This window comes from Acomys russatus, chromosome 25 (genome assembly GCF_903995435.1).
Source record: "Acomys russatus chromosome 25, mAcoRus1.1, whole genome shotgun sequence".
Lineage (NCBI taxonomy): Eukaryota > Metazoa > Chordata > Mammalia > Rodentia > Muridae > Acomys > Acomys russatus.
In genome coordinates, this window is record NC_067161.1 from 52,602,107 (window position 1) to 52,615,983 (window position 13,877).

The 13,877-nt window shown below is 45.6% G+C and overlaps 1 protein-coding gene across 1 annotated transcript in view; it reads right to left on the bottom strand.

Moving 5' to 3' along the window:
- Positions 1–4,532: 4,532 nt before the first annotated feature.
- Kiaa0753 (KIAA0753 ortholog) overlaps positions 4,533–13,877 on the bottom strand; it is a 48,141-nt gene continuing 38,796 nt past the window's right edge. Inside the window, exons 17-19 of the mRNA XM_051167306.1 lie at positions 8,920–9,040; positions 8,273–8,497; positions 4,533–4,650 (exon numbers count right to left, since the gene is read on the bottom strand). Of these exons, the coding sequence (XP_051023263.1) occupies positions 4,533–4,650; positions 8,273–8,497; positions 8,920–9,040 (464 nt within the window). The remainder of the gene's footprint in view (positions 4,651–8,272; positions 8,498–8,919; positions 9,041–13,877) is intronic.

Below are 13,877 nucleotides of genomic sequence, written 5' to 3' on the forward strand. Positions count from 1 at the left end.
ATGATCAAAGCCCTTTAATCTCACAGAGTATCTTGGAGCTGTGGCTCTCCTGGGGTCCTGAAGAATTCTGCAAACATTCTGGTAGCTGGGCCAGTCTCCATGGTGCCCAATCCCTGCTTTCTTTGTGCAGCTGAGTAATCAGTGTTTTCTGGGCTTTTCTAGGTCAAATATAGCTTAGATTTGGTGAACCTGAGGTTGGAGTGTGATGGACGGCAGGGCCCAAATGGCAAGATTTAAGTACTCTTACCTCCCTGGACCAGAGATTCAAGAGCCAGAAGCTCCTTTGAATTCTCCCACGCCAGTGGCCTCTCCTACACTAAGAGGCAGACGAAAGGCATTGAAGGCCCTACCCCAGCTGGAGCAGGAAAATACACTGGGTTTTTAGGTAAAGGCTCCGTTACCTGCATCCTATGAGTAGGAGGTCTTAGGAGACCTCACCAAGACCAGGAAGTCAGAGGAGTAGATTTGTGGGCAGGATGCTTGGGAAAGAAGGAGGAAAAATGCGTGTCTAGGCCGGGGAGAGAGACAGGGACTAGGACAGAGATAGAGGAGGGCACATGGCAAGTGTAGTTAAGAAACCCAGAGCTAGAACAGAAGAGAGCAGGGTAGAAGGCTGGACTGGAAGTAAAGGGCCCTTAGCGCGGCCCCCAGGGAGCAGAGGTGTGTGCGAGAGAAGGGCTGTCAGAGCACAAAAGGTGGAGGTGGGTAGCCTGCCTTCCAGCCCTGCCCCCCATAAAGTGCCATGGCGCCTCATGGCTGTGCTGAAGATAGTGTGTAGGAGCTTCAGAAACCACAGGGCAGGCCTTCAGAGGCCTCCACAGAGGACTGTATGGTATGGGAGTGGGAAAGACAGAAGCCAAAGCTGCATGACTCAGGGGGATGAATGATGCTATGCAGAAGAGGCTGCTGGCTCTTGTTGAGGCACAGGGGCCCTGGGACAAGGCTGCAGCAATGTCAGGAGCCACTGATGGAGAGATGCATGAGACTCTGGTGAAAAAGAAAAGGCATCGAGGGAGACTGGGCACGTTCAACACTCTAGGACGGGTAGTGGAAAGGGGGACATCTAATAGGGTGTGTGCAAGCTCTGGCTGGACCGAAGATGCACACGGGGCCCTGCGTGGACTGGTGAAAGCAGAACGCCTGTGTTAAAGGAATAGAGGCCTGGCAGGCTGGAGACAGGATGCAGCACAGTGCTCCCATGGGAGGAGGAGATGGGCTGCTCACGGGAGTCAGCAAGGGAGAGGCCCTTTCTAAAGACCTAGAGTAAACATACAGCATGGCTGACAGGAACCCTTCCACCCCGGGCCCACACTGATGGCCACTGAGATGCACACCCATGCTGAAACTGACTGCTCTAGCACCAGCTGTGAGCTCATGGGACTTCAGCACTGATAAGGACGTACAGCTAGGTACCTGCCTTCTGCTCTGCATGGCTTGCTTAGAGGAAGCCTCCAGAGCAGTGGGTCTCAACCCCTGAAAGACCACCGGAAAACTCAGTATTTACAGTACGATTTGTAACAGTAGCAAAGTCACAGGAATGAAGTAGCAACAAAAATGATTTTATGGTTGGGGCCACCACAACATGGGCTGTAATAAAGGGTCACAGCATCAGGAACATTGAGAACCACTGCTCCAGCGGGTACCTCAATGGTGACCAGGAGTCATAGTGAGGGTACACTCTGGTTTTCAGTTGTTTCAGGGAATTCCTACCAGTGTCAAGCTAAGACACTAACACTGTATTCAGGGGGTCACTCTTTCACCTGTGAGCCAGTGGCACTGTGTCCCCTCCCAGCACTGCCTCTTTTGCCCACTCTCCTGGAGTTCTGCAGTTCAGAGAGGAAGGAACCTGGACCAAGTGGGGGAGAAGACGCGGAGAGGTTTCCCTCATCACTCTTGCTCCTCTTCCAGCATCCCACCCTGGTACAGGAATGGCGATCACACCAAGAAGGGGGAAGGGTCACCTTCCTGCCTCCACCCCAACTCACTTTTCTAGCCTTGGGCCTGCCCCACATCCAATTAACAGGAGCAGCCAGACTAAGGCCCAGGAGCAGCTGGGGCAGACAGCCCACCACCACCACATATAGCAGTCTAAATAGAGGGAGAGAAATTTGCCACAACGAGTTGGAAATCAATGGGAGTGGACCCTAGGAGGCAACGTGCACCCTCCTAGATGTCCATCTGCCAGGGTGCACAAGGTCAACAGGCATTTGTGGACTTTACTGAACGTGATCCATCCTCTATATATTAATTCAAGTGAACCGGCAGAGCAACAACTATGTGCTAGGCCAAATCCCTGCCCTCAAGTCTACCTGAGACAAGGACTAAAGAGGTGGAGGCTTCTAGCCAGACAGTGAAAGAGCCTACAGAAGGGAGCACTGAAGAGCACACAGGCATCTCAGCAAACTGAGGGAGCTCATGCCACACAAGCGTACTCAACTCATGCATGGTTCTCTTTAACACAGGCCGTGAATACGTCATGAGAAAACTGCAGGGCATTAGAGAATAACTCACATGTGCTCACGAAGCAAAAATTCTAGTGGTCTGGCTGCCAGGCTGTACGCAGGCACATTTATAGAGTCAGAGCATTTAATTCCCATTTCCAAATTCCCATTTCTTGTGGCTCACTCCTGTGTCTCATTGTGGCTGCCGGTCTGGGCTACAGAGCAGACCCTGGGCACGAGGCAGGGATGAGGCTCAACCACCTTAGCTAGTGGAGGTCAACTGGTAGAGAAGGCTGGGCCAGACCTTCAAGGACAGGCTGCAGCAGGAAGTACTTAGCAGTGTCTAGGGACACTACGTGGGAACAAGGAGAGTGGGAGCACATTGACATAGTACTCGTCATGGGAATGGGTGACTCCATGACCAGAGTCTATCTCATGGACACTGGCCAGCTGGCAAAAATTCTCCCTTCCTACTCGAATCTATTAGTGGGGGTGCAATGGTATCTATCTCACACAGAATACACAAGCATTAAGTTAGTGCAGGGAACACTTTTAGAGCAATACTCTAGTATGTGCTCAATAAATGTTAGGCTTTATTAGCACTTATTTTTCTCTGAGGTGGCAAATAGTCCACTATGTTCACATCAAATACAAAAGCATTCTCAGTGGTTTCTGTAAATCCCATTTCACATTGCCTGTAGGGAAAAGGAGATGTAAATTATTTCAAATAGACATGTTCACAATTTAAAATACTGAGTTTATTTTTTTAATCAGCATAGTAAAAACTGCATACAAATGACGTTACACTACCAATGACAAGTGCTTCTATTGGCTCAAGCACATGCTTAACCCTCCAGACCTAAGACTTATGAATCTCTTAATGCCCTTTACAGTGAGGTTATATAATATTAAGCAGGAAAATAGTAAACATAAATTAATTTTGCACAAATACGTGTGACCAAGAAGCTTAAATCATCACCTGAACTTCTAGTACCTTAGAAGCAATCCCAGGAGGCCACTTTGGGCACTCACAGAAGTGAGGTTCACATTAGTTCTTGGGTATGTCTCTCCCTTTGCTCTTCACATTTCTGTCACCAAGCCTCATGCAAATTGCTGAGGCAAATTTTGACCCAGGCAGACTTTTTTTTTTCAGGCAGTTGCCTCATTTTTACGCATGTTCCTTTTCTCTTTCTCAATTCAGAGTTTCTGAAAATCTTGGCAGCAGGACCCATGGGCCTTCAAAAGGCCACAAGGGCATCTTCAGTCCTCTAGAGAGTCCAGAGTCTTCAAATCACCCAATGACCAACTCCCTCCTCCAGACGGGTTGCTCTGTGTGAGGAGAGAAGCTTCTACCCTCTAGGAGAGTAAGCTGGCATAGGGATGGACTGCCCTCTCCTGTTCTCAAACCTCTTCTGCACTCAGAGAAATGCCTTTTATACCAGCATGTGTCAAAACAGCAATAAATGACTCCGAAGAACTGAAAACGTGAAAACCCCCTAGGAAGTGAGCCTTGGAAAAAGGTGTGCTTGGCATACATGCTGGGCTGCCCACTTCTACTGCTGCTGAGCAGAGGCTTGGTGGCATTGCCACTCTGCATTCCATGTCATTTGCTACCCAGTAGAGACAGGTGTCCTGTAAGGACACCACCAGTGACAATGTGAGGGACACATCTGCCAACAGGAGCCAGGTGCTTGGACCAAACAGTAACTGCACTTGGGTTAGCACTGACTCCCACCCCCAACCCCTGTGGGCTCAACAGAGGCTGGAATCCCTATGTGAAATATCTTTATCTATTACCTTTCAAAACATTTTGATCTCCAAACTGAGTCAGAGGAATGAACATACCATTTCAGTAGGAAAATTATACTAAAAATGTTGTACCATTATAGTCCTCTCACGCTCCTCAGGCACTAATAAATATAACCCATCCTTTCATAACTTCCAGAACCACTGTTAAGGCAGAGTGCGGAGTGAGGATGACCTCACTGGCATTTCCCTTCAGTGGGCACTGAGGACAAAGACCGCCCATGGGCTGACACCAGGGTGTGCTGTCCCTCCTGCAGGGGTCTGAGGGCCCGGCCTGGACAGCTTTCAATCCGCAGCCTCTAGGAACTCTGAGGTGAACACAGCTTCTGCATAGTCTTCACACACATCCTGCAGCTCCGCGGCCACGGCCCCCAGCGCTTCATCTACCAGCTCATCTGAAAAGCTGGAAGACAAAGGACACAGCTGAAGGCGTGGGCAGCCAAACACAGAGCTGATCAGTATTCATGAAAACCTAGTGAATCAACTCGGAAACTGTGCGAAGATCCAGAAGCCAGAAGAGCCAGGATGCTTCTGGAGAAGAAAGGGGTGAGAGCTTGGCTCGTCCAGGTGTTAAGATGGTAGTACCTCGATCCCCACGCCCAGCAAGACAGACAAAATGGACAACCCCTGAGATGACGACATTAGAGGTGACAGGAAATGAATGACCTGGCCACAACCCAGCCCCAGGTCAGAGAAGGTGCAAGCTTTCTCTATGGGAAAGGGCAGGGCCCTCCAAATCCCAGATTCCTCTACATAAACATGCCTGTACACAAAACACACAGCCTTTTTCATCTGAACTGTTGGAGAGTACGCCGCAGACCTGCATTCCTCAAGAACTTCAGTGTGTCCTAGAAAATACACTGTGTAGGCAGCTGTGGTAACATCACTATAAACCATTATCTAATCTGACCTACAGACTATTCAAACCTTGCTGACCATTCAAGCGACATCCAAGAACATCCTTAAAACTTTTTTTTTGTTGTTTTTTTCGAGACAGGGTTTCTCTGTGTCGCCTTGGCTGTACTAAGGCTCACTTTGTAGAGCAGGCTGGCCTCAAACTCACAGCGATCCATCTGCCTCTGCCTCCGGAGTGCTGGGATTAAAGGCATGCGCCACCACGCCCAGCTCTTAACACTTTTTATAGTCCAGGATCCAGTCCAGGCCATTTAGTTGTCTTGGCTCTCTAGACTACTTTCAGTTATAACACACTCCTCAGTCTCTCTTGAGGAGTAAAGCTTTTTCTTCCCTCACACTGGCTCCACATCTGGGCTTGTCCAGTATGCTCTTACAATCACTGTCAGCTACATATTTCTAGAACAAAAGAGGGATACTGTGTCCCCTCAGTGCTTGTCCCTTTACTGATGACTGCTGATTTTGGCCACTCAGTTGTGGTGAAGTCTGCCAGGCTTCTCCCTTATAAATCACCATTTTCCCTCTCTAACTAATACATATGGAGATATCTTCAGAGTCACTTGGTGTTTGGAGGGTGTCTTATATTTTCATGGTCTTTGTAACTCTGCAGGTGATTGACAGCCACTGTCTCTCGGATTGTTTCAGATTCACTTCCTTACTCTTCTCTTCTTCTAAAATCATAATCCCGCATGTGTTAGCCACACTGCTTGGTCTTCCATGTCCCTAGTCACCCCATCTTTCACCCCATCTTTACTTTTTATCTTTATTTTTGCCTTTCTGCACCACTTCAGTCAAACACACACACAGCTCCACATTCCAGGCTTCCCAATCTCCCTCCTGTTGTGTCTAACTTGCTATCGAGCCTATCCAATGCATTCCTTATTTCAGAAAGTATATTTTTTAGCTTCAGATGTATGTTTATATTTTGATTAGCTCCCAGTCCTCTGGCAACATTCTAAGTTGAGTCTTTATTTCCATGTACACACCAGACAGCGATTTGAGGCTGTAAACAGATTCACTATTTGGAGGTGCTGGGAATACGCTGTTATTGTTGTCTCTCTCTTGCCTATTTTCACTATAAAATAGACACTGTTTATGAAAATAATAGAAATATGATTAAGTCTCCCGTGATGATATGATTTTCCCCCAGAGAAAATATGTTTGTTTACATATGGAGCCTGGGGAACAACAGCTTCTAGAGTCACCTCAGCAACTGAGAAGATGTGGCATTGAGCAGAGCCCCTAAAAAGACCCATTTATGTCCAGGTCAGCTGAACTTACAGAGAACACAACCACTCAAAGTTTCAATCGGATGTAACACAAGGCCTGGAGCTGCAGCGCAGTAGTTGAGGGGTTGGCCCAGAATGTACAAGCTCCTGGGTTCAATACTAGCACCATAAACAACAAAGCGAAGAGACTTTAGCGTGGCACTGTTGGGTTCCAGCCTCTGCCTCTGCCTTCTGACCTGAGGAGGTTGTAGTTGGGTTCTCCAGACTGAATCACGCAGCACCACACTGTGGGCGGAGCTCTTTTCTCCAGGGTCCTGACCTAGTTACTCTTCATTACCTAGTTAGTATTTGATGCCTTCAAGTGTATGCATTTTATTTTTAACCCAGCTTTTCTATTAACAGTTATCCTCAGGGGAGAAGTGGTCCAAATCACCACGTATGTCACTTCTGGAAGCAGAGGACCACCTGGTCTTCGTGTTTGCTTCACTCTTTGTTCCCACTACTGCTCCTCCACCAAACTGTGAGGAACACAAGGGCACTTCTCACTCACTCAGCACAGCATGAGCTGGCGGCATGACTTGGAGCTTCCTCTCAGCTTTCTTCACAAAGCAACATCCCTCCTGAAGCCCTCTGTCTGTCTTCTCTCAGTCTGCACTGGCTGCTTCCTAAGCTAACTGGCAACTTCTCTTGAAGTGGTTTTGCCATTTTTTTGTTTGTCCCATGTTGGAATCCAGGGCCCCTGAAGTCCTAAGCCATCTTCTTTCTTTTTTTGACCAATTTTTAAAAAAGATTTATTTACTTATGAGGCATACAGTGCTCTGTCTGCATGTATACCTGAAGGCCAGAAAAGGGCACCAGATCTCATTACAGATGGTTGTGAGCCACCATGTGGTTGCTGGGAACTGAACTCAGTACCTCTGGGGAGCAGTCAGTGCTCTTAAACTCTGAGCCAACTCTCCAGCCCTGCCATCTTCTTTCTTAGTGCACAGCTTGCACTGGGCAGCACATGGCCTCCAATAACTTAAGGAGAAACAGGGATACCAAAAGCTCACAAATATATAAAACAAGAATGAAAATAAGAGGCATGTCTAAAACTTAAGGGAAAAAATACAAGTGATCTATTTAGCTCAATGATGAAAATGCCTTGCAATTGTAATAAAGTGGTACTCTATCAGAGGAAGTGAGTAAAAGCAGTGCAGTCAGAAGCTACCTGCTTGCCAAGGCTAGTGTGTGTCAGTCATGAGGATTTCATAATGGCTATTTCCTGCCCAGCAAAACCTGTGCTCTCTCATGCAGTACAGTTCCCAGCAACAGCATCAAGAAACCAGCCCCAACTTGAGTATTTATATTCATATATTGAAGCCTTAACTTCCAATGTGATGGCCTGAGCCTGGAAGGAAATGAAGTTCAAATGAGGTCACAAGGGTAGAGTCCTCATGATGGGAATAGTGCCCCAAGAGGAAGAGATAGTGGACCTCTGCCACTAGAAGACAGAGCAAGAAGGCAGCTGTCAGCCAGCCAGGAAGGGACACTCAGCAGACACTCCGATCTTAGATAACTCCCAGCCTCCAGACTGTGAAAAAGGCATTCTTGCTGTCTCTCAGGCTACAGTGTTTTACGGCACCCTGAGCTCAGCCTGACAGTCTGCCTGAGAGGAGGACACTCAAGGGCACTCTGCTCCTCCAGGTGGCAGAGCCCATAATGGTTTTCATGGTCTCCTGATCTGAAGAGCAGTTCACAAGGGAAGCTGCCCACCAGCCCATGAGCAGCTTCTGGAACCCCAAAGCCCCAAAGAATAAGATCTTGTCAGGCCTTCCTCCAGTTTCTTTTCAAGTCTAAACTTTAGTCCTTGGCTTGTAAACAGAGACACAGAAATTTACTGACCTTTCAGCTATTAGCCATGGGTTAAAGGAGCCTATGGCCTCATGAGACATGATCCGTAGGAACTGCTCAAACCGGCTGCAGTAGTCACCAATGCTGTGCCGCATCCCTGCTGGGACACAGAGCGGAGTTCGGCCTTCTTTCTGATGGAGATCTTCTCCGGTGGAGGGAAAGGGGGCCTCCCTCTTCTCTGGTCCCTCCTGTGTTCCCATACTTTCTTCCAGTGAGCTGAGAATACATAAGAAGGATAAAGCATTCAAATGTAAGCAAGGGTGAACTGTTCCTGTATCACCATAGTTTGCCTTCCTCATACTGAACCAAACTCAGCATCCTATGCGTCTTTCTATTACAATAATCCTCCACACTGCAAGCATTCCTGCTCCACAGATGAAATAAAACTCACACTAAGTGTCAGGACAACATGTATAGACCAGACTGAAAGCCAGCTAAATGCTGCCAAGTGCTGGAGGCTCCCTTACAATGCAAGTATTCAATGTCCACCACAGAACCACTATTTTACTGATCCATCACAGAGTTTGCAAGACCTTGCTCAAAACAACTTCTATCATGTGGGAACTAAAGGGATGTAGCATTTAACTACGCCCAGTGCCACCAACTAGCAAACATCACACAGTGTCACTGCCACTTACTTGGCATTGCAGGGCCTTTCTAATAAGATGTTCACGGCTGGGTCCTTGGGAGTTGCTGTCTTGGTGACCTTGATTGGATGGGGAGCCAAAGGTCTTTCACTTACTGCTGGTGTAGTCTGGTCTAGAAAGGACAGGCATAAAATGACTATTGTCAAGAAAAAGTGTGTCCTTCTTAAGAGTGTGGTAGTAACTAACCAGCTGTGAGAAAATCACAGCCATCTTTCTAACACGACCTTGTAAGACATAGGTAGTGGTGCAGATGCTCTTCACACACAAAGGTGTTTAAGGTTACAGAGAAGCAAAACCCTGCAGAGCCAGTCTTCAGGAAGGACTACTGCTCCCCAGCTGTACGCAAGACTCCTTGCCCAATCTCCAAGACTTTAGGAGACACCATTTTCCTGGGACCCAGCTGCCAGTCAGGGGTCTGAAGTCATGAAGTTTGTTTTTTAACCTTTGATTACTGAAGAAGAAAAAAGCCACTCAGACACCAACACTTAATTAGCTGATCTAACTTGTCTCTGGACATTGTTGCAAAAAAAAATCTGAATGAGAGTCAAAACACTAATTTATTAACTACAACTTGCAGGCCTGAGAGCTCTCCTGAGTTTCAGGTGATTTCTAGTTTTAAACGTGTTTCAAGTGGAAGAAAAAACCTGTCACTCATGTGAAGTTGTCCCAGCAAGACACCTTTCCTGACTCACACACATTCTTGAGATCGCACACTGCCAGGAACAAACACTGCAGAGGTCGGCCTCTGTAAAAAATGTTACCGCTGCTGAGTACAATCAATGTTCAGTTATTCTCAGAGTTGAAAGCAACGCATTAGACACCACACACCGTACGATCACTGTAAGTTTGGTTCTGAGCCAACAAACACGAGGCCTGGATCCCTGAGTGGTCTCGTGATGCTGGAAGTGTCCAACACTCACTTCAGTCCTTGGTATTCTAGAGAACTCCTATTTTTTTTTTTTAAAAAAATTAATTATTCGTATGTGTATGTCTGTGTGTGAGTGTATGCACTGGAGTGCAGTGCTGATAAGTATCAGAAGAGGGCCAGATGCCCTGGAGCTGCCTGAGCCTAAGTGCTAGGAATCAAATTCTAGCCCTTTGCAAGAGTAGTGTGATCTCTTAGCTGCTAAGCAATCTCCCCAGACCGTAAAGAGCTCCTCCTAAGTGTTAATGCAGCCTCGACAGAGAGACTTATTAGCAACTAAAATTAAAGGTTGTCCTCTTAAAAGGAAAGGACACTAAGTTCCTCCTAAAACTGTCTTTCATAGTATGCAACCTAACTTTGTGGCACATAGCCAAACCATCAGTAAAACACATCCCTTTCCTGTCTCCAACTAAAAAAAAAAAAAAGTTAAAATGCCCACTGTCTGACTATGCACTCATTAGGCACATCCCTGCTGTACCCTCAGTAGATAAGATGCCAGCATGACTAACTGGCAAACTTTCTAGGCCTCAGGGAACATGGGGCTTAGTTGGGAAAGTTGAAGCACCTTGACAAATAGCTGCAGCCTGCTAGAACAGGCAGTGGGAGTGCACAAGTAAGAACTGGGCAAAAGGAGAGAGCTCTAGAATAAAGGTTGGGTATCCCTAATTGTTTGGGACCAGAAATGTTTCACATGCAGGAGTTGTTTAGATTCTGGGACATGTGTATAAGCTTCATTGACTGAGCATCTCAAATTGGAAAGTCCAATCTGTTAAGGCTCTGGAAGCACACTGTATCTCAGCATTTTTGTTTATGGCTGCTTGGCCTGTTTAAGAAAAAGTACTACACAGGTAAGATCAAACAAACTAGACCCAGAAGAACAATTCAATTATTCGCCCATGAGGTAGAAGCCAGAGGTTGTCAGCACCAGTAACAACTAAATGCCCCAAAACACAGAAAGAGTGTGTAAGTGTTGTTAGATGGCCCATAGTTCTAGTAAAGTTTAACATAGAGAATACTTTTTCTAAACCAATGACTCAAATTTGTATCTTGAGATAATTCCATGTGATATAAACTGGCACCAACAGTTGGTGCCACAACAAACAGACCTGCAGCTTCCTTCACAACTCTAGTTAAGTGTAATATGCATTGGATTTAAGTTCCACTGGGGGTGATACTCACCACATCTACTGCTTTGTCAGGAAGATGAACATGAGTCAAAACAGGTTTGATTGACACTTCCCAGGCAACTATGGCATCAGCCTAGCAATTGCAGCCACAATGTCAATGTTTTGCGTTTTAAAAGTGGAAGAGAAAAGCAAGTCTCTTTCACCAAATAAAACTAGAACAAGTGAGTATCTACCAGCCTTTTTCTCAAACTACAAATGACTACTTATGATGGACCATAAGGCTAAACATTAAAGCTAAAACAAACAAACAAACAAACCATAAAGCTTCTAGAAGAAAACAATATCCTCTCACCTCAGTGGCACGCAAACTTGTCCTGAGCCACAAAAAAGAAATCACATATAAAGATGATCAAGGCTTTCATAAGAAGTAAAACTCGAACATCATTGAGAGGAAGTAGTTAGGCTATAAACAGGAAAAAAATCTACAAAACATCCACTTGAGTGATGGCTGTCAGGAGGTACTGGGGGTGGGGCAACCACTGAAGCATAAAGAGGGTTGTTCTAGGGGAGAGGTATGTGAAAATAAATGTTCTGGAGTTCAGAAAATAGCAATGAACATTGGTCAGACAACCATGTGAATATAGCCGTCACCTTAAAAAAAATAAAAATAAAAAGGTAGTACTGGGGAGATAGTTCAGAGGTGCATTGTGCACTGTGCACACTCAAGACCCTAGGTTCGAGCCTCAGCATTGCAAAAATACAAAATACAGAACCAACCCAACCCAACCCAAAACTTTTGAACGTATGCCTAGAATACACAAATAATTGGTATAATTAAAAAAGGGGGGGCACCCAATTAAAAAGAAGACAAAACAATTTTGAACCTCCCATTAAGAATTATATGCCAGTGGCTGTAGCTGGATTTTTGCTACTATGTGGGTTCTTCTTTTTGCCACCCTTTACCTCCCTGCACCCCCAGTTTTACCCATCACTAGCTAGGAGAGAAAGAAGACAAGAGGAGAGAGATAGAGATCCTTGAACTAATTTCTTTCTTCTTGTTTCTTTTTTGACCACAACTACAAACAAACCACAACCAAGCCCCATGAAGACTAACAGCCAGCAACCTTGCCTTTTGGGGCCCTAACACTTAAATGCCCTCTGAAAAGTTACTGGAATTTCAAATACCACACAATCTCAGAAACTATCTGCAGCTGGCAAAACCATGCCTCTGCTAGAGCATGAGGCAAATCACAGCCAGTTGCTGCAGACAGCCCAGACAGCCCAGCACCCCATACCTGGGCTAAGAACAAAAATACATTTTTATAATATTGCTGTGTTTTTAAAGAAACCAAAATTACAAAATTGTCACAACATTTCTCCCTTCTGTTTTAAGCCATTAATTACAATGGGAAATTAGTAGTGGCCAAGGTTTTCAGAATACCTCTCCTGCTCAATTCTAATCTTTATTAGTTTTGACATTATTCAAAACTTTTCATTCCCTGTGGTAATATAAGCAAATGCAAAACTTTCACTGCCTTCCACTTTGATGTTAACAATTAGCTACTGATCCCTTGAAAGGGTTCGCAGCATTACTTATCAAGAAAAAGAAATTGAAGGCCCAGAGAGATGGCTCAGTGGTTAAGGGCATAAACTGCTCTTGCAAAGAACATGCGTTCAGTCCACATCTGACAACTCCCACTGACTTGAGATCAAGCACTACAGAAATCCAGTATCTTTGTGTGCCCCACACGCACACACATATAACTAAAAATATGCTTTAAAATATTAGAAAGAAATAAAACTGAAATACAGTGAGATACCAATACCCCTGCCAGATTCATTACAAGGACACAATGTAAAAGGCTGACACTGACAGAGGCAAGCAAGCACAACTCAATGGAGAAGAGAGCTGACAGGCTCAGCCTCCTTGGCAACAGTCTGGCAGGTTTTTATACAGTTTGGAACATGCAACACATGACCTGGCAAGTCTACTTCTTAGGTATTTATCCAAGAGTAATTAAAACTGATGATCCACACAAAGACTACAGATTACTATGTTTACAGCAGATTTATTTGAGACAGTGTGTGTGTAAGCAAGGCAATCCTGGAATTCATATGCTCCCCAGGATAGAAGTCTTGATCCTCCTGCCTCAGCTTCAGATCACCATGCTTGCTTTTAGATTCATCATTAACTTAAAAAAAAATCATTTAGATTTATTTACTTTTATTCTACATTAAGTGTTTGCCTACACATGTGTACATACTGTGTGTCTGCTGCCACAGTGGCCAGAAGAGGGACCCAGATCCCTAGGAACTGGAGCTACAACCTACTTTCATCATGTGTGTTGGGAACGCCAAGGTACTCTGCAACAGCAACAAACGTACTTAACCACTGAGCTACCTCTCTAGCACCTTAGATTTATTCTTAATAATCCTAAACTAGAAGAAACCAAATATAGACTTCCTGCAAACATGCAAATTAGATGTTTTACATACATCCCAAGGAGTACTACTCAGGAAGAAAGAGGAAGGATAACAGAGGGTTGGAGAGAGGGCCAAGCAGGAGGGTAAACGGACCATCAGCAGCTGGATTCTGTATTACCTCCACTGCAGAAGGGACTTTAAGATCCTGAGAGGGGTGGGGAGAGTAGTCTGTGATTGTGACTGTAGGCATGTTTACACTAGGCAAAGAAAGAAAGGTCGGACTACAGGAGGGAAGGTGGCTGACCATGGAAACAGACACTGGATAACAAGGCGTGTCTGGGGAATGGAGGCACCCTTAGGAACAGAAAGAACTGGAAGAAACAGACCCTCATCAGGAGCCTCCAGAAGGAACCCCACCAGCACTTCCACTTCTTTTTCTTTTTCTTTTTTTTTTTTTTGAGACAGGGTTTCTC